This window comes from Quercus lobata, chromosome 4, assembly GCF_001633185.2.
Source record: "Quercus lobata isolate SW786 chromosome 4, ValleyOak3.0 Primary Assembly, whole genome shotgun sequence".
Lineage (NCBI taxonomy): Eukaryota > Viridiplantae > Streptophyta > Magnoliopsida > Fagales > Fagaceae > Quercus > Quercus lobata.
In genome coordinates, this window is record NC_044907.1 from 18002230 (window position 1) to 18021160 (window position 18931).

The 18931-nt window shown below is 31.1% G+C and overlaps 1 protein-coding gene and 1 pseudogene across 1 annotated transcript; both read left to right on the forward strand.

Annotated features, from left to right (window-relative positions):
• The first annotated feature begins 2933 nt into the window (after positions 1-2933).
• LOC115983190 (protein NRT1/ PTR FAMILY 5.4-like) lies at positions 2934-7258 on the forward strand. Its single transcript, XM_031105833.1, has 5 exons — positions 2934-3244; positions 3330-3547; positions 3868-4119; positions 5080-5345; positions 6197-7258. Exons 1-5 carry the CDS (start codon positions 3151-3153, stop codon positions 7083-7085), a joined length of 1719 nt encoding a protein of 572 aa, XP_030961693.1. The 5' UTR covers positions 2934-3150; the 3' UTR covers positions 7086-7258.
• Positions 7259-8132: 874 nt separating this feature from the next.
• LOC115984731 lies at positions 8133-18683 on the forward strand (annotated as a pseudogene).
• Positions 18684-18931: the final 248 nt, after the last annotated feature.

Here is an 18931-nt window from a genome sequence, read left to right on the forward strand (position 1 = left end):
AAAAAAAACTTGAAAACACAACCAAAAGGTTTGGAGTGTGAAATTCAATTCAATCCTATTTATTTTTTGTAGGGGAATGCATCAACCTAAAGTAGAGTTTTAAAGAACACACAAATTCATCAACCTAAATAAAGATATAAAACATAAAAAAATCCACACAAAAAAGAAAAAAGAAAAAAGAAAAAAGAAAAGAAAAATATATATATATATATATATATATGAGAAAGAGAGAGAGAGAGAGAGGGAGAATAATAGTAGAGTTCTAAAGAATACGGAAATTCATCAATATAAAGTAAAGATACAATTTTTTTTTTTTTAAAAAAACTGCCAAAAACAGAAAGAAAGAAAAACACAAGAAAGAAAGAGAGTAATAAGCTTTTTGTGTGATAAAATATGTATAGAGTGAAAGAGATTAGCAAATTTATAGATAGAGGATGAGATAAGACTAGTCAAAATAAAAGGAAAATAAAATGATAAAGCAAGAGTGATATTAATGTTAATAGTACTGAGGAGATGAAAAGGTAAAAGGAAAGGAGAAAAGTTGGAGAAAATGTAATCGTAAACTACAAAATTAATAAATAAATAAAAAGATTCAAAAAAAATAAAAGAGAAGTGATTGAAAATATGTAGGAGATATGGTTGCTAACGTAGCTCAGCAGAAGTATAACAATAATAAATGCTACGTTTTAACTTTATATATATATATATATATATATATATAGATGATATCATTGGAGTTCTTAGAAGTTTCTTATTCATTCGCTCTATTGATTTTTAGGCCTTGGAGTGACAATGAGTAACTTTGAGAATCATGCACTTAGGATGACTACATGTACAAAAAGTGATGTGAGTATCGTTTGTATCACAACCACCTTCGATAATAGACTTGTTGAGTTGGACTTTGCTTAGGAATGTTTTTAATTTTTACTGTTTTGGCTTTTCAGTTTGCACTCTTTGAACAAATACTGTCTCTATGTGAGTTTGTTTGTTCATTACTTTTTAGAATGTGTTTATCCATGTTTATTTTTGTGCTTAAATATTGATTAATTAACTATCAAATGACTAATTGAAAAATCCATTAAAATTGGTAGCAAAGTCGTTATAGGGGTCTAAACATAACTCTCATTATTTAACCATTGTAACACTTATGTAGCACTTAAAATTAAATATATCACACAATTAATGTCTAGCTAAAAATTGAAGTGATCTATATACATTTTTCTCTCTCCCACGTAAGTGTTTCATTGTCTTAAAAAAAAGACTTTCCACTTTTTCGCCAAACATCTCTTCTCTCTCTTGCTCTCTCAAAATATAACTCTTGCAACTAGTCACCAATTACCATCAAACCACACATAGTTTTTCTCTTTCTAAAAGCATTTTTTAATAATCAATCACCATCATACTAACCTTTTTTCTCCCTTAACCTTAAACTTATCCACATGAATTACCTTTAGGATAATTATGTATATATTATTTTTTATATAGCACTTTGGGGGACTTCAATATAATTGAGTAGTTATATCATTTAGAAATACCATCTAACCAAAAAATTTAAGCCAATAGATTTAGTTTCGATTATATTATTTGAACTATTCATTTTTATTATTATTATTTAATATGAGATCTAACTATTTAACTAATCACATCACTCATGTTTGTCGAAGAAATTTCCAAACCAGACTAAAAGTATATTCCTCCAACTCCTTTGGCCTATTCTACTCCCTGATCAAAATATCTGGATCCATTTAGAGACTTACGAGTGTAGTCTCAATGTGAAAGAAATATTAGGAAAACAACTCCCTCAGGAAACAACTCCCTCAGGAAACCATAACAAAGAGGTCATTGAGAGAGAGAGAGAGAGAGAGAGAGAGAGAGAGGTATACAAATACATTAGAAACAGATTTACGGTTAGTGAAGGGTATAAGAACTTTTTGAGGGACCTATAGAAAATTAAACCAAAAACAAAAACAAAAAAAAGGTTCAAAGATTTCCTAAAGTAAAGGTCCGCATTCGTAATTTTTAAGAAAGATTATTAAATAAAGCTGAATAATATAATCGTAATTTAGATTCTAACATTCATTTTTTAAAAACATATATTTAAAATACCCATTAACCTCAGTGGTATTATTTAGTGTTTGCAATGGGTTGACTTGTGTTCAAAAGTATAAATTTTGACAACAAATTTAGTTGTAGCTTAATTCCACATGATATCTTTTTATTAGATGTGAATTTTTACAAATTCATCATTGGATTACATTTTTTTTTTATATCTTCTATACTTGCAAAATTTTCAAAAGATCAAATATCAATAACTGTGTTATCAATTAATTGTTTAAATTTCAATTTTTTTTTAAATTAAAATTATACATAAAAAATAAGTTTATGAACTGAATAATTAATAAAATCTTATTGACACTATATAGTTGAGAAAATGTTGTGATAAGTTATTAGTGGTTTTAATTTGAATCCATCACTGAAATTATTTTTTGTCCACCAATAACAATCTACCACTTATGAATATTTATTATGAAAATATTGTAAACGGTTTTCACAAATACACTTACATGTTCCACACTTTACCATTTAAGTACATGACATCTACATTTAAGTACAACTTACCATTTATGTACGAGACATTTACATTTAAGTACATGACATTTACACTTTAATGTTTTAAGTTACATGACACCTATTATGATAAGATCTCAATCTCTCCTTTTCTATTATTATTTGAATAATGCTAGAGATACAAATTATTTTACAATTTTTTTTATAAATTACTAATGTGATGAGTGATTATTGGTAAATAAAAAAATGATATTAATGGTGGGTCTAAATAAATAATAATATAAAGTTGGTCACATCAACATTTTATTAAAATTTTGTAATATAATTTGTGTTTGTAGCATTACTCTTTTTATTTTTCAAAAATTGGCATGCATTGGGACAATGAATATCAGCGTGGTCATTGACTCCAAAGAGCATCAGAAAATTACTTCGAAGACCTATGTAAATGCTCTAGAAGAGGGTGAATTTCATGCATATAAATAAGGACCCCAATTGCCTAAAGAGCACCATCAAACTTTTTCTTATATCAAATTCCAATCCTTTAAACCAACCTTGAATTGATAACTCTTGTTAAAACTAGTCATGACTCATAATAGCCATAAAGATACCAAGAAGCAGGTCTCTGCACAACAAAAGCCATCAAGGGGAGGTTGGAACGCAGCCATATTCATCATTTGTAAGACTACCTCTTGATCTCTGATCAGCTTCATCTTTGTCTTTGATCAAACTCCATTAATTTTCACTTTCTCTTTTGCTTGCAGTCGTTGAACTAGCAGAGAGATTTGCGTTCTATGGATTGGGTGCAAACCTCATCACATACCTCACAAATGTTCTCAACCAGCCTATATCCACTGCGGCAAAGAATGTCAACACTTGGGCTGGCGTATCCTATCTCTTCCCTTTGTTTGGAGCCTTTGTTGCTGATTCCTTCTTGGGTCGGTTCAAAACAATCCTTTTGGCTTCTGTCATTTATTTTATGGTAAGTTATATGCGAGTAAAAAATATTCAAATATTAACTGTTAAATAAACTATTTTCATTTTAATTGAAACAGAGAGGATCTATTTTGAATTTTCCTGGAGATCAAAACTTATTAAAAAAAATTACACATTAACAACTTATGATTTTGTAGTGTAACCCTTCACGCGCACACAGATGCATGCATGTTAATTCAACAAAAAACCTTGGGTACATATACATATCTTTTTTATTTTTAATGCTTTTAGAAATTACCCTAGTTAGATTTGATTATGTGTTTATGCTTCTAAATCTTGTATTTATGGCTTTTTACATGATGATAGGGAATGGTTTTGTTAACACTGTCGGTCTCAGTAATTCCCTTGGATTATCGTAAAGCGATATTCTTTGTAGCGCTTTACATATTATCAGTCGGGGAAGGTGGGCACAAGCCATGTGTGCAAACCTTTGCAGCAGACCAATTTGATGAGGACTCACTTGAGGACAAGAAGGTCAAGAGCTCATTTTTTAACTGGTGGTTCTTCGGAATAGTGGCTGGCTCATCCGCTGCCATTCTGGCAGTAATATACGTGGAGGTAAAAATTTGTGGAAAATACTATACATGATTATTAACCAATGAAAAACTTACAAAATGCGTGGAGGTAAAAATTTGTGGAAAATTCGTTAACATTTCCCTTTATTATAAAAAACTTACAAAATTATGTTGCAATGAATGTTATTACTTCCACTTTAACATAAAAAAAAAAAAAAGAGAAAATGATAAAATTAATACAAATTTTACTTTATAAGACAAATATAGTAAAATTTGTAGTACTCTTTTAACATCACTCAAATTCGTTAAATTAGTTAGTAAATTTATGAAAAAAAATTCTAATAAAAGTGGTAATATTAATTGATGTAACTTTGTTCGGAATTTTTTATGAATCAAACTCAAAAATTTTGGATAATTATTTAAATGTTTTCTTTTTATTATGAAAATTTGTAAGTGTTTTGATTGCTTTATATGGAAAAGAAGAAAGTGAGTGGTATCTAAACTTTTGGACCATCTACTCAATGGCAAAAAGGTGAATCTCACATATAATGAGTCATGACATGATGTATATTAGATTTTTGTGAGGGGGGTTATCATCATGGATTTAAAAAGTGGACTGGGGTGAAACTGAATTTGCCTTCTGTTTCTAGTTTATGACCAATTTTGAACATCTTTACCGAACTGGACTTATGATGAGTATTAGACGATCCTATAATTTATGCTAAGCATACAATTTTTTTAAATTTACTCACATGAAAAGTTTAGGATTTGTTAAAATAATGGTTAAATAAATAAATTCTTCTCTTTATAACAATTTGAACTTTTGGGATAAATGAGAAATTTTTAAGGTAAGTGATAATTTATCAAAATTTAACTCATTCTATTTTTCATTTTCTTAATATATAGCCATATATGTAACTTACAACTTTGCTACATCTTTTTTTTTTTTTTTTTTCAATTGGCTGCACTTGCAAAATTTTCTAATCATGTATTATGCTTTCAGGATAGTATTGGCTGGGCTGCAGGAATTGGGATGTTGGCAATAGCATTGGCAGTGTCACTAACAATGTTCTTGATAGGAATCAAGAGGTACCGTAAGCAAGGTCCCCTCGGGAGCCCATTAACTACAGTGGCACAGGTACTCGTGGCAGCCGCGAGGAAGTGGCGCGTGGCTGAGAAATGCGGCAGTTATAGTGTTTATCATGCAGATGTGCTCCATGCAGTGGGTCGACCTAAGACTCGGACTTTGACCCATACAAATCAACTGAGGTTTGTGTCTCTGTCAATTCTAATGGGTGCACTCATGTAATGCTCTGTAATGACATATATCCAAGACTAAAAAATGACAAAGCCTATCAAGATTGAATCTCGTAACTTTTAGTGGTCACAATCTGATAGGATATTTAACAAGTGTTTGGTTTCTATGTTACCCCTCTATTTTTATCTCTATCATCAACAATATTTTATATATTTTAGACTAGAGAAAACATCTGTACCTATATTTTATTATCCACTTACTTGGAAAGTCATTCAAAACACCATGATATTATTGGCAAACTTATTCCCACGCCTGTTGATCCCTGGCCTTGGCTTGAAGTCTTGAACTTGTCATGATTAACAATCAATTAGGAAAGTTGATTGTTAATAATTGTTTGGCCCATTCATGATAGTCTCGTAACAATTATTATTATTATTATTTATTTATATATATATATATATATATATTTGTGTGTCTGAGAGAAATAGTTTAAGGTTTTATTGGCTCAACATTTGGGGCCTTTTTGAAGATGGTAAAAGAATGCAAAAGCCTCATATTTTATTTCTTTTTAAAAACTCAATTCATTCTACAATTTTGGGCCTTTGTTTATTTAACTGGGGTCTTAAAACCTTTAAAAAATAATTGGAACAAGTGTGGGCTTCAGGCCTAGGCCTTGAACTGACTATGGGGAAGTCTAGACTCACATGTAAAGGAGAGTTTATAAATAATTATTGATAAAATGATTAAATGCACATATAGTATTGCTTATTTTGGTACTTTATTTAGAATTGATGGTTCATGTTTTAGCTTTCTAATTTTCTTTAAGAGAGGATTTGTCTTATAAGCAAGTTACAAATTGCAGATGTTTGGACAAAGCAATGATTATTGACAACCTCGATGCCATGAGAACAATCCGGGATCCTTGGAGGCTATGCTCTTTAAATCAAGTGGAAGAAGTGAAGCTTGTTCTACGCCTTTTCCCCATATGGTTGAGTTGCTTAATGTTCCCCATAATCATGTCCCAAATCAATACCTACTTTACAAAGCAAGGTAGTACAATGCACCGAGCCATTACACCCCATTTTACCATTCCCCCAGCTTCACTTCAAGCCCTTGTTGGCCTCACAATCCTATTCAATATTCCCCTCTATGACCGAGTTTTTGTCCGCATTACTAGAAAATTCACGGGACACCCATCTGGCATAACTGTGCTACAAAGGATAGGCATTGGTCTATTTCTCTCAATATTCGTCATGGTTGTGTCTGCTCTAGTAGAGGCCAAAAGGATCAATATTGCAAAAGAGTATAACCTATTGGACCACCCTAAAGCAATAGTACCAATGAAAGTGTGGTGGCTACTACCGCAATATATAATTGCTGGTTTGGCTGATATATTCACATTTGTTGGGCTCCAAGAACTGTTTTATGCTCAAATGCCAGAGGCAATGAGAAGCTTAGGAGCAGCACTATTCCTTAGTGTTACAGGAGTTGGAAATTTCATTAGCAGTGCAATTATTTCTATGGTTCAAGCAATCAGTTCAAGGAATGGTGAAGAATGGCTTGGTGACAATATCAATCGTGCGCATCTGGATTACTTCTATTGGGTGCTGGCTGGGTTAAGTTCTTTGAATTTTTGTGCTTATGTATGGATTGCTAAGTGTTTTGTGTACAAAAAAGTTGAAGAAGATGATGTTCCAGGAGAAAAGGAGTTGGGAGCCATCAATGGGTACGTGGATGGGGAGATAATATGAGAGTACCGCATGGCCATGTAGGGCATAACGTGTATCTTTGGTTGTTGATGTTGTATATCCAATTCCAAACCAACTACTATCACTTTAAAATGCATGTTTTATGTTAATGTAGTAATAGGTTTATGTTTAATCTCGTTTATCAAAAAAGAAAAGAGGTTTATGTTTTAATCTCTCCCCATCTTCAATGCTTTCTAGTTTCCATTGATAGTTAACTTTTTATTTATTTATTTATTTTGGGGTGTTTCAAAATATGAATAATAATAAAAAGCAATGAACATAATAGGTGAAACTATACTGTTAGTCCCTCAAGTTTACCCTATGTGCTCAGTTGGTCCCTCAAGTTTCAAGTAAGCGCAATTGATCCCTTAAGTTTTCAAAATGAGTAATATAAGTCATTTTGTTGACTTCCATTAATAATGTTGCTTACATGGCTAATGAAATAATGGCCTATCATTTTTTTAATGACGTGGTATTTTTTTATTAAAAAATTACAAAAATAAATTTACACTTAACAAAAAATCTGACATGTTTCAAACAATTCTATAATTACACCCTCTTCGTCTAAATACAAATAGAACAAGACCAAGTACTACAAAAGTTTATATGCAAAAGTGGCCATAATACCACTGGTAGAAACTGCCTAAACAACTGGTTTACAATCTAAAGATTCTAAACAGCTCCACTAATCAGATATCTAAAGTTCTAAACAATATTAGAAATTAACATATTCCTATACCATTCAAAAGAACTTATCAAACTCAACAATCGTTATCCCTGAGATCCTGACTTCTCAACTTCTCAAAGATACCAAGAGCTTCCATTGATCTTTGCCATGGACACATATAGTCTTTGACATAGCACATTCTTTCTCCCTACAACTTTTATTTTCTTCATTTTCTTTGTGTCCTAGCCTCCATATCTGAACCCCTGCTTTCTCTCTTACACATACATATGCCTTTTGACACTCCAACAATCTTCAAAAAGTCTATGAAAAGCACAATAGCACAAGAACCATATTCCTATACATAAAATCCAGCTACTGTCGCAATGACCACCACCATGCCTCTGCTCTGTGGCTTCGCTGAAAGTCGCAGTGAGATCCAACCACCCCGCTACGTCTCCGTCTCCATCCACTGGAAACAACTGTATCAGCCGGTTGTTGCGATTGCGAACATTGTAGTCGTCCTCATCTTCTTCTTCTTCTTCATTTCCTCCATGATCGATATCAAGCTCTTTGTCTTTGCTCTGAAATATAATGGCCGGCTTGGAACGGTTCAATATCTCTCTCGTGAGTTTTTTTTTTTTTTTTGATGAATGTCTCTCTTGTGGGTTTTACTTGAATTAGAACGGGTCAAATTCTTTTTTTTTACTTGTAAATTCATTTTTGTTATTTTTTAATAAAGAAATGCCGCATCATTAAAAAAATTGACATGTCATTCTTCCGTTAGCCACATAAGAAACACTACTAACGGAAGTTAACATAATAACTTATATTACTCATTCTAAAAACTTGAGGGACCAATCGCGCTCACTTGAAACTTAAGGGACCAATTGTGCACACAGGATAAACTTGAGGGACCAATGATACAGTTTTGCCAACATAATACCAATACTTATTAGAGAAAATTACCATTTTGATACCTAACATTTTAAATGCGTTAATTTAGTCTTTTATATTTTGTTACCATGTTAAAATAGTCTCTACCATTAAGTGAGTTCATAATAACTCATTTATCTGTTGACGAACCAATATTGAAGAGTTTAGACAAGGATGAGAAGTCACTGCTCTGAGTGCTCTCTCTTAATTAAGCGAGGTAATTCATAACTTGACCCTGGCACCACTTAGCACACTAGTAGTGTAAATAGTAGGAAGTAATTGTACTTAACTCAAATTAGTGTCAAATCATCATTTAAAAGTTTAAACTTAGGATCTATCCCATACTAATTAAGACAATAACTATACGGCCACAATTCGGGATAGTATAGAAAAGAAATCTATTATGAGAATACGGTTTTTTTATTTTATTTTTTTATATAGAAAAAAATATTTTTTATTGAAGTGCATGCATGTATAAATTCATATTGATTGTGTGTGCTTTTGTGAATGTACTTGTTTATGATATGGTTTTATTTATAAAAATGCTAAAATTTTTAATAAAATATTAAATACACTTTAACTTGTTATATACGTACTTTTTGAAAAAAAAAAAAAAAAAACATGAACTATCATGTTTTAAGTTACATGACAATAAATTATGGTAAGTTGTCAGAGTATCTTTTATTTTATCAAAAAAAAAAAAATCCCTTTTTTGTGCTTCAGAAACTACTATTCTTTAAAAAATCAAACAAAATTATACCCAAAAAAAAAATAAACAACCATGCATTGGGCCAATGCATGTATGTTCAATAATGACCAATATCCGATAGCATCAAAAAATTTAATGCACTAGTTGACCCGGCTTAAAGGACCCAAATAAATGTCCTAGAAATGAGTGAGTTTCATACATATAAAAGGACCCAATTGCCCATAGAGCACCAAAACTTTTTTGTTATATATCAATTCCAATTCTTTACCGTTTACACCAACCCAGCATTGATCATAATACTGGTTAGAGCATCCACAGCAGTGGATCTAAATTTTTAGCTTTTTAGTTACACAAAAAGTCATTTTATTTATTTTACCTACATACATGCTGCAGTAATGAATCTATTTTAACTTTCAACACAATAAAATAATATAAAGTGACAGAGTTTGAAATAACATCATAATAAGATGTTTCTAAAAAATGATATATGGAGACCCCTCTACCCAAAACTTTCTTACTATAGTATCAATATCCTTTGCATTTCCCATCACAAAAAAATTCTGTTCATTTTGGGCCAGTGTATGGGTGGCACTGTTGGCTTCTTTGTGGGCAAAGCTATAAGAACAGGAACTTTCTAAGAAAGCTTGGATATCTTCTAGAACCAATTTCGACAAAGTTTAGATATCTTTGGGCAAAGCTTAGATATCTTCTTATTTGCAATTGTTTAATTATGTTCAATTGTAAGTGTATGGATGTATTTAAGGTCTAAAGATGTTGTTCATTGTGTGGTTTCGAAGATTTTGATCAAGTGAAAAGATAAGATTGGTCAACCAAAACTAGTGCTTGGACGTAAAATTTCGGTAGAAACTCGCGTAATGTTCGGTCGAGCGAATCCTTATCATGAAACATTTGAGATTGGTTTCCATGACTGTTTTCTAGCTATTCAACCCTAAAACCCTACGACTATTTAATTAGAAATTTTGCCCTACATATCGAGGAAGATGACCCCACAAGATAGAGAAAAATCTAGAGAGATCGCTTTGTTTTTTTTGTTTTTTGGTCTTTCACTTTGTCTCATTGAATATCTTTGAGAAGTTTATTATTCCAAACACATGGACCACCATAATTGTGCTAGACTTGATGTTGAAACCACATACATAACCAAATATTAAAGGATTAATATATAGATCAACTTTTTCTCATATTATTGATAACTAGTCGTAGATCTACGCAATGTGTGAGAATGTATGATCACTTTGAAATTGTGGTACGATGTATATATAATATGTTCTCTCTAAAAATCTAAAATTATTTTTCATCTATCCATCTTTACATATATATCATTTTAATATTTTAGGTGTGTTTGATTGAAATTATTTCTTTTTGAGGTGGTCAATATTTTTCCAAATTATATTATGGTACGTTTTTTTTTTTTTTTTTTTTTTTTTTCTCTTACACTAAATTCTTTAAGTTTTTTACTCCAAAAAAAAAAAAAAATCTTTAAATTTCAAATATATTATTCAAATTTCTCATTTCTTAAATAAGATATCATGATAATCAAAACTCATCACAAAATTACATTTGATATTACTCAAATAGTTGAGAAACACATTCAAATACATAGCAAGGTTGTATTTTAATATAAATTCTAATTTTCACTTTCAAAATAACTAAGTATTATGTCAAATAAAAATCAAACAAAAGCTATGAGAGGGAGAGAGAAGGCTTGTGATGGAGAACTCAAAAACACACATAAAATTGTATATTAACCCAAAATAGTGTTATAAAAAAAATATATATATAATGATTCATCAACCTAAAGTTTAGTTGCAAGAAATAATAAATAATCGAGAAAGAGAATAATCAAATTTTTTGAGAGAGACCTAAATTGGATAAATTTATAGAAAATAAGATGAGAAGAAGAATAGTTAAAATAAAAGATATTGTCATACCAAATTATCTAAGTCGTGTTATGTAATTGAATAACATTATATTCTTATATTCTATATTTAAAATGCAATATGATAGCATTTAACAATAAAAAAAAAAAAGGAAAAAAAAAACTTGAAAACACAACCAAAAGGTTTGGAGTGTGAAATTCAATTCAATCCTATTTATTTTTTGTAGGGGAATGCATCAACCTAAAGTAGAGTTTTAAAGAACACACAAATTCATCAACCTAAATAAAGATATAAAACATAAAAAAATCCACACAAAAAAGAAAAAAGAAAAAAGAAAAAAGAAAAGAAAAATATATATATATATATATATATATGAGAAAGAGAGAGAGAGAGAGAGGGAGAATAATAGTAGAGTTCTAAAGAATACGGAAATTCATCAATATAAAGTAAAGATACAATTTTTTTTTTTTTAAAAAAACTGCCAAAAACAGAAAGAAAGAAAAACACAAGAAAGAAAGAGAGTAATAAGCTTTTTGTGTGATAAAATATGTATAGAGTGAAAGAGATTAGCAAATTTATAGATAGAGGATGAGATAAGACTAGTCAAAATAAAAGGAAAATAAAATGATAAAGCAAGAGTGATATTAATGTTAATAGTACTGAGGAGATGAAAAGGTAAAAGGAAAGGAGAAAAGTTGGAGAAAATGTAATCGTAAACTACAAAATTAATAAATAAATAAAAAGATTCAAAAAAAATAAAAGAGAAGTGATTGAAAATATGTAGGAGATATGGTTGCTAACGTAGCTCAGCAGAAGTATAACAATAATAAATGCTACGTTTTAACTTTATATATATATATATATATATATATATAGATGATATCATTGGAGTTCTTAGAAGTTTCTTATTCATTCGCTCTATTGATTTTTAGGCCTTGGAGTGACAATGAGTAACTTTGAGAATCATGCACTTAGGATGACTACATGTACAAAAAGTGATGTGAGTATCGTTTGTATCACAACCACCTTCGATAATAGACTTGTTGAGTTGGACTTTGCTTAGGAATGTTTTTAATTTTTACTGTTTTGGCTTTTCAGTTTGCACTCTTTGAACAAATACTGTCTCTATGTGAGTTTGTTTGTTCATTACTTTTTAGAATGTGTTTATCCATGTTTATTTTTGTGCTTAAATATTGATTAATTAACTATCAAATGACTAATTGAAAAATCCATTAAAATTGGTAGCAAAGTCGTTATAGGGGTCTAAACATAACTCTCATTATTTAACCATTGTAACACTTATGTAGCACTTAAAATTAAATATATCACACAATTAATGTCTAGCTAAAAATTGAAGTGATCTATATACATTTTTCTCTCTCCCACGTAAGTGTTTCATTGTCTTAAAAAAAAGACTTTCCACTTTTTCGCCAAACATCTCTTCTCTCTCTTGCTCTCTCAAAATATAACTCTTGCAACTAGTCACCAATTACCATCAAACCACACATAGTTTTTCTCTTTCTAAAAGCATTTTTTAATAATCAATCACCATCATACTAACCTTTTTTCTCCCTTAACCTTAAACTTATCCACATGAATTACCTTTAGGATAATTATGTATATATTATTTTTTATATAGCACTTTGGGGGACTTCAATATAATTGAGTAGTTATATCATTTAGAAATACCATCTAACCAAAAAATTTAAGCCAATAGATTTAGTTTCGATTATATTATTTGAACTATTCATTTTTATTATTATTATTTAATATGAGATCTAACTATTTAACTAATCACATCACTCATGTTTGTCGAAGAAATTTCCAAACCAGACTAAAAGTATATTCCTCCAACTCCTTTGGCCTATTCTACTCCCTGATCAAAATATCTGGATCCATTTAGAGACTTACGAGTGTAGTCTCAATGTGAAAGAAATATTAGGAAAACAACTCCCTCAGGAAACAACTCCCTCAGGAAACCATAACAAAGAGGTCATTGAGAGAGAGAGAGAGAGAGAGAGAGAGAGAGAGGTATACAAATACATTAGAAACAGATTTACGGTTAGTGAAGGGTATAAGAACTTTTTGAGGGACCTATAGAAAATTAAACCAAAAACAAAAACAAAAAAAAGGTTCAAAGATTTCCTAAAGTAAAGGTCCGCATTCGTAATTTTTAAGAAAGATTATTAAATAAAGCTGAATAATATAATCGTAATTTAGATTCTAACATTCATTTTTTAAAAACATATATTTAAAATACCCATTAACCTCAGTGGTATTATTTAGTGTTTGCAATGGGTTGACTTGTGTTCAAAAGTATAAATTTTGACAACAAATTTAGTTGTAGCTTAATTCCACATGATATCTTTTTATTAGATGTGAATTTTTACAAATTCATCATTGGATTACATTTTTTTTTTATATCTTCTATACTTGCAAAATTTTCAAAAGATCAAATATCAATAACTGTGTTATCAATTAATTGTTTAAATTTCAATTTTTTTTTAAATTAAAATTATACATAAAAAATAAGTTTATGAACTGAATAATTAATAAAATCTTATTGACACTATATAGTTGAGAAAATGTTGTGATAAGTTATTAGTGGTTTTAATTTGAATCCATCACTGAAATTATTTTTTGTCCACCAATAACAATCTACCACTTATGAATATTTATTATGAAAATATTGTAAACGGTTTTCACAAATACACTTACATGTTCCACACTTTACCATTTAAGTACATGACATCTACATTTAAGTACAACTTACCATTTATGTACGAGACATTTACATTTAAGTACATGACATTTACACTTTAATGTTTTAAGTTACATGACACCTATTATGATAAGATCTCAATCTCTCCTTTTCTATTATTATTTGAATAATGCTAGAGATACAAATTATTTTACAATTTTTTTTATAAATTACTAATGTGATGAGTGATTATTGGTAAATAAAAAAATGATATTAATGGTGGGTCTAAATAAATAATAATATAAAGTTGGTCACATCAACATTTTATTAAAATTTTGTAATATAATTTGTGTTTGTAGCATTACTCTTTTTATTTTTCAAAAATTGGCATGCATTGGGACAATGAATATCAGCGTGGTCATTGACTCCAAAGAGCATCAGAAAATTACTTCGAAGACCTATGTAAATGCTCTAGAAGAGGGTGAATTTCATGCATATAAATAAGGACCCCAATTGCCTAAAGAGCACCATCAAACTTTTTCTTATATCAAATTCCAATCCTTTAAACCAACCTTGAATTGATAACTCTTGTTAAAACTAGTCATGACTCATAATAGCCATAAAGATACCAAGAAGCAGGTCTCTGCACAACAAAAGCCATCAAGGGGAGGTTGGAACGCAGCCATATTCATCATTTGTAAGACTACCTCTTGATCTCTGATCAGCTTCATCTTTGTCTTTGATCAAACTCCATTAATTTTCACTTTCTCTTTTGCTTGCAGTCGTTGAACTAGCAGAGAGATTTGCGTTCTATGGATTGGGTGCAAACCTCATCACATACCTCACAAATGTTCTCAACCAGCCTATATCCACAGCGGCTAAGAATGTCAACACTTGGGCTGGCGTATCCTATCTCTTCCCTTTGTTTGGAGCCTTTGTTGCCGATTCCTTCTTGGGTCGGTTCAAAACAATCCTTTTGGCTTCTGTCATTTATTTTATGGTAAGTTAGATGCGAGTAAAAAATATTCAAATATTAACTGTGAAATAAACTATTTTCATTTTAATTGAAACAGAGAGAATTTATTTTGAATTTTCCTGGAGATCAAAACTTACTAAAAAAAAATTACATATTAACAACTTATGATTTTGTAGTCTAACCCTTCACACATGCATGCACGCGCGCACACACATGTATGCATGTTAATTCAAGAAAAAACCTTGGATACATATACATATCTTTTTTATTTTTAATGCTTTTAGAAATTACCCTAGTTAGATTTGATTATGTGTTTATGCTTCTAAATCTTGTGTTTATGGCTTTTTACATGATGATAGGGAATGGTTTTGTTAACACTGTCGGTCTCAGTAATTCCCTTGGATTATCGTAAAGCGATATTCTTTGTAGCGCTTTACATATTATCAGTCGGGGAAGGTGGGCACAAGCCATGTGTGCAAACCTTTGCAGCAGACCAATTTGATGAGGACTCACTTGAGGACAAGAAGGTCAAGAGCTCATTTTTTAACTGGTGGTTCTTCGGAATAGTGGCTGGCTCATCCGCTGCCATTCTGGCAGTAATATACGTGGAGGTAAAAATTTGTGGAAAATACTATACATGATTATTAACCAATGAAAAACTTACAAAATGCGTGGAGGTAAAAATTTGTGGAAAATTCGTTAACATTTCCCTTTATTATAAAAAACTTACAAAATTATGTTGCAATGAATGTTATTACTTCCACTTTAACATAAAAAAAAAAAAAAGAGAAAATGATAAAATTAATACAAATTTTACTTTATAAGACAAATATAGTAAAATTTGTAGTACTCTTTTAACATCACTCAAATTCGTTAAATTAGTTAGTAAATTTATGAAAAAAAATTCTAATAAAAGTGGTAATATTAATTGATGTAACTTTGTTCGGAATTTTTTATGAATCAAACTCAAAAATTTTGGATAATTATTTAAATGTTTTCTTTTTATTATGAAAATTTGTAAGTGTTTTGATTGCTTTATATGGAAAAGAAGAAAGTGAGTGGTATCTAAACTTTTGGACCATCTACTCAATGGCAAAAAGGTGAATCTCACATATAATGAGTCATGACATGATGTATATTAGATTTTTGTGAGGGGGGTTATCATCATGGATTTAAAAAGTGGACTGGGGTGAAACTGAATTTGCCTTCTGTTTCTAGTTTATGACCAATTTTGAACATCTTTACCGAACTGGACTTATGATGAGTATTAGACGATCCTATAATTTATGCTAAGCATACAATTTTTTTAAATTTACTCACATGAAAAGTTTAGGATTTGTTAAAATAATGGTTAAATAAATAAATTCTTCTCTTTATAACAATTTGAACTTTTGGGATAAATGAGAAATTTTTAAGGTAAGTGATAATTTATCAAAATTTAACTCATTCTATTTTTCATTTTCTTAATATATAGCCATATATGTAACTTACAACTTTGCTACATCTTTTTTTTTTTTTTTTTTCAATTGGCTGCACTTGCAAAATTTTCTAATCATGTATTATGCTTTCAGGATAGTATTGGCTGGGCTGCAGGAATTGGGATGTTGGCAATAGCATTGGCAGTGTCACTAACAATGTTCTTGATAGGAATCAAGAGGTACCGTAAGCAAGGTCCCCTCGGGAGCCCATTAACTACAGTGGCACAGGTACTCGTGGCAGCCGCGAGGAAGTGGCGCGTGGCTGAGAAATGCGGCAGTTATAGTGTTTATCATGCAGATGTGCTCCATGCAGTGGGTCGACCTAAGACTCGGACTTTGACCCATACAAATCAACTGAGGTTTGTGTCTCTGTCAATTCTAATGGGTGCACTCATGTAATGCTCTGTAATGACATATATCCAAGACTAAAAAATGACAAAGCCTATCAAGATTGAATCTCGTAACTTTTAGTGGTCACAATCTGATAGGATATTTAACAAGTGTTTGGTTTCTATGTTACCCCTCTATTTTTATCTCTATCATCAACAATATTTTATATATTTTAGACTAGAGAAAACATCTGTACCTATATTTTATTATCCACTTACTTGGAAAGTCATTCAAAACACCATGATATTATTGGCAAACTTATTCCCACGCCTGTTGATCCCTGGCCTTGGCTTGAAGTCTTGAACTTGTCATGATTAACAATCAATTAGGAAAGTTTTGTTAATAATTGTTTGGCCCATTCATGATAGACTCGTAACAATTTATTTATTTTTGTGTGTGTGTGAAATAGTTTAAGGTTTTAATTGTGTTAAATTTTTATTGGCTCAACATTTGGGGCCTTTTTGAAGATGGTAAAAGAATGCAAAAGCCTCATATATATATATATATCTTTTTAAAAACTCAATTCATTCTACAATTTTGGGCCTTTGTTTATTTAATTGGGGTCTTAAAACCTTTAAAAAATAATTGGAACAAGTGTGGGCTTAAGGCCTAGGCCTTGAACTGACTATGGGAAGTCTAGACTAACAAGTAGAAGGAGAGTTAAATAAATAATTATTGATAAAATGATTAAATGCACATATAGTATTGCTTATTTTGGTACTTTATTAGAATTGATGGTTCATGTTTTTGCTTTCTAATTTTCTTTAAGAGAGGATTTGTCTTATAAGCAAGTTACAAATTGCAGATGTTTGGACAAAGCAATGATTATTGACAACCTCGATGCCATGAGAACAATCAGGGATCCTTGGAGGCTGTGTTCTTTAAATCAAGTGGAGGAAGTGAAGCTTGTTCTACGCCTTTTCCCCATATGGTTGAGTTGCTTAATGTTCCCCATAATCATGTCCCAAATCAATACCTACTTTACAAAGCAAGGTAGTACAATGCACCGAGCCATTACACCCCATTTTACCATTCCCCCAGCTTCACTTCAAGCCCTTGTTGGCCTCACAATCCTATTCAATATTCCCCTCTATGACCGAGTTTTTGTCCGCATTACTAGAAAATTCACGGGACACCCATCTGGCATAACTGTGCTACAAAGGATAGGCATTGGTCTATTTCTCTCAATATTCGTCATGGTTGTGTCTGCTCTAGTAGAGGCCAAAAGGATCAATATTGCAAAAGAGTATAACCTATTGGACCACCCTAAAGCAATAGTACCAATGAAAGTGTGGTGGCTATTACCGCAATATATAATTGCTGGTTTGGCTGATATATTCACAATAGTTGGGCTCCAGGAAATGTTTTATGCTCAAATGCCAGAGGCAATGAGAAGCTTAGGAGCAGCACTATACCTTAGTGTTACAGGAGTTGGAAATTTCATTAGCAGTGCAATTATTTCTATGGTTCAAGCAATCAGTTCAAGGAATGGTGAAGAATGGCTTGGTGACAATATCAATCGTGCGCATCTGGATTACTTCTATTGGGTGCTGGCTGGGTTAAGTTCTTTGAATTTTTGTGCTTATGTATGGATTGCTATGTGTTTTGTGTACAAAAAAGTTGAAGAAGATGATGTTCCAGGAGAAAAGGAGTTGGGAACCATCAATGCGTACGTGGATGGGGAGATAATATGAGAGTACCTCATGGCCATGTAGGGCATAACGTGTATCTTTGGTTGTCAATGGTGTATATCCAATTCCAAACCAACTACTATCACTTTAAAATGCAAGTTTTATGTTAATGTAGTAATAGGTTTATGTTTAATCTCGTTTATCAAAAATGAAAAGAGGTTTATGTTTTAATCTCTCCCCATCTTCAATGCTTTCTAGTTCCCATTGATAGTTAACTTTTTTATTTTGGGGTGTTTCAAAATATGAATAATAAAAAAGAGTAATTCTACGGTACCGGCATGGATGAGGTCCCATTCCTCCTTGCAGCTTTGTATTGCTTCTTCCAATATTTGCATTATGACTTTTCACGATTTTGTAACTTAACAAAATGCTCCCAAATATCAGATAGCTCTCTAGTGGACCG

What these genes read in the sequence shown, in the direction of transcription:
- LOC115983190 (XM_031105833.1), top strand. Translation starts at nt 3,151, where the DNA reads ATGACTCATAATAGCCATAAAGATACCAAGAAGCAGGTCTCTGCACAA. An exon ending in CTTCTGTCATTTATTTTATG is followed by an intron (nt 3,548 to 3,867) that starts GTAAGTTATATG and finishes ACATGATGATAG; the next exon opens with GGAATGGTTTTGTTAACACT. An exon ending in TGGCAGTAATATACGTGGAG is followed by an intron (nt 4,120 to 5,079) that starts GTAAAAATTTGT and finishes TTATGCTTTCAG; the next exon opens with GATAGTATTGGCTGGGCTGC.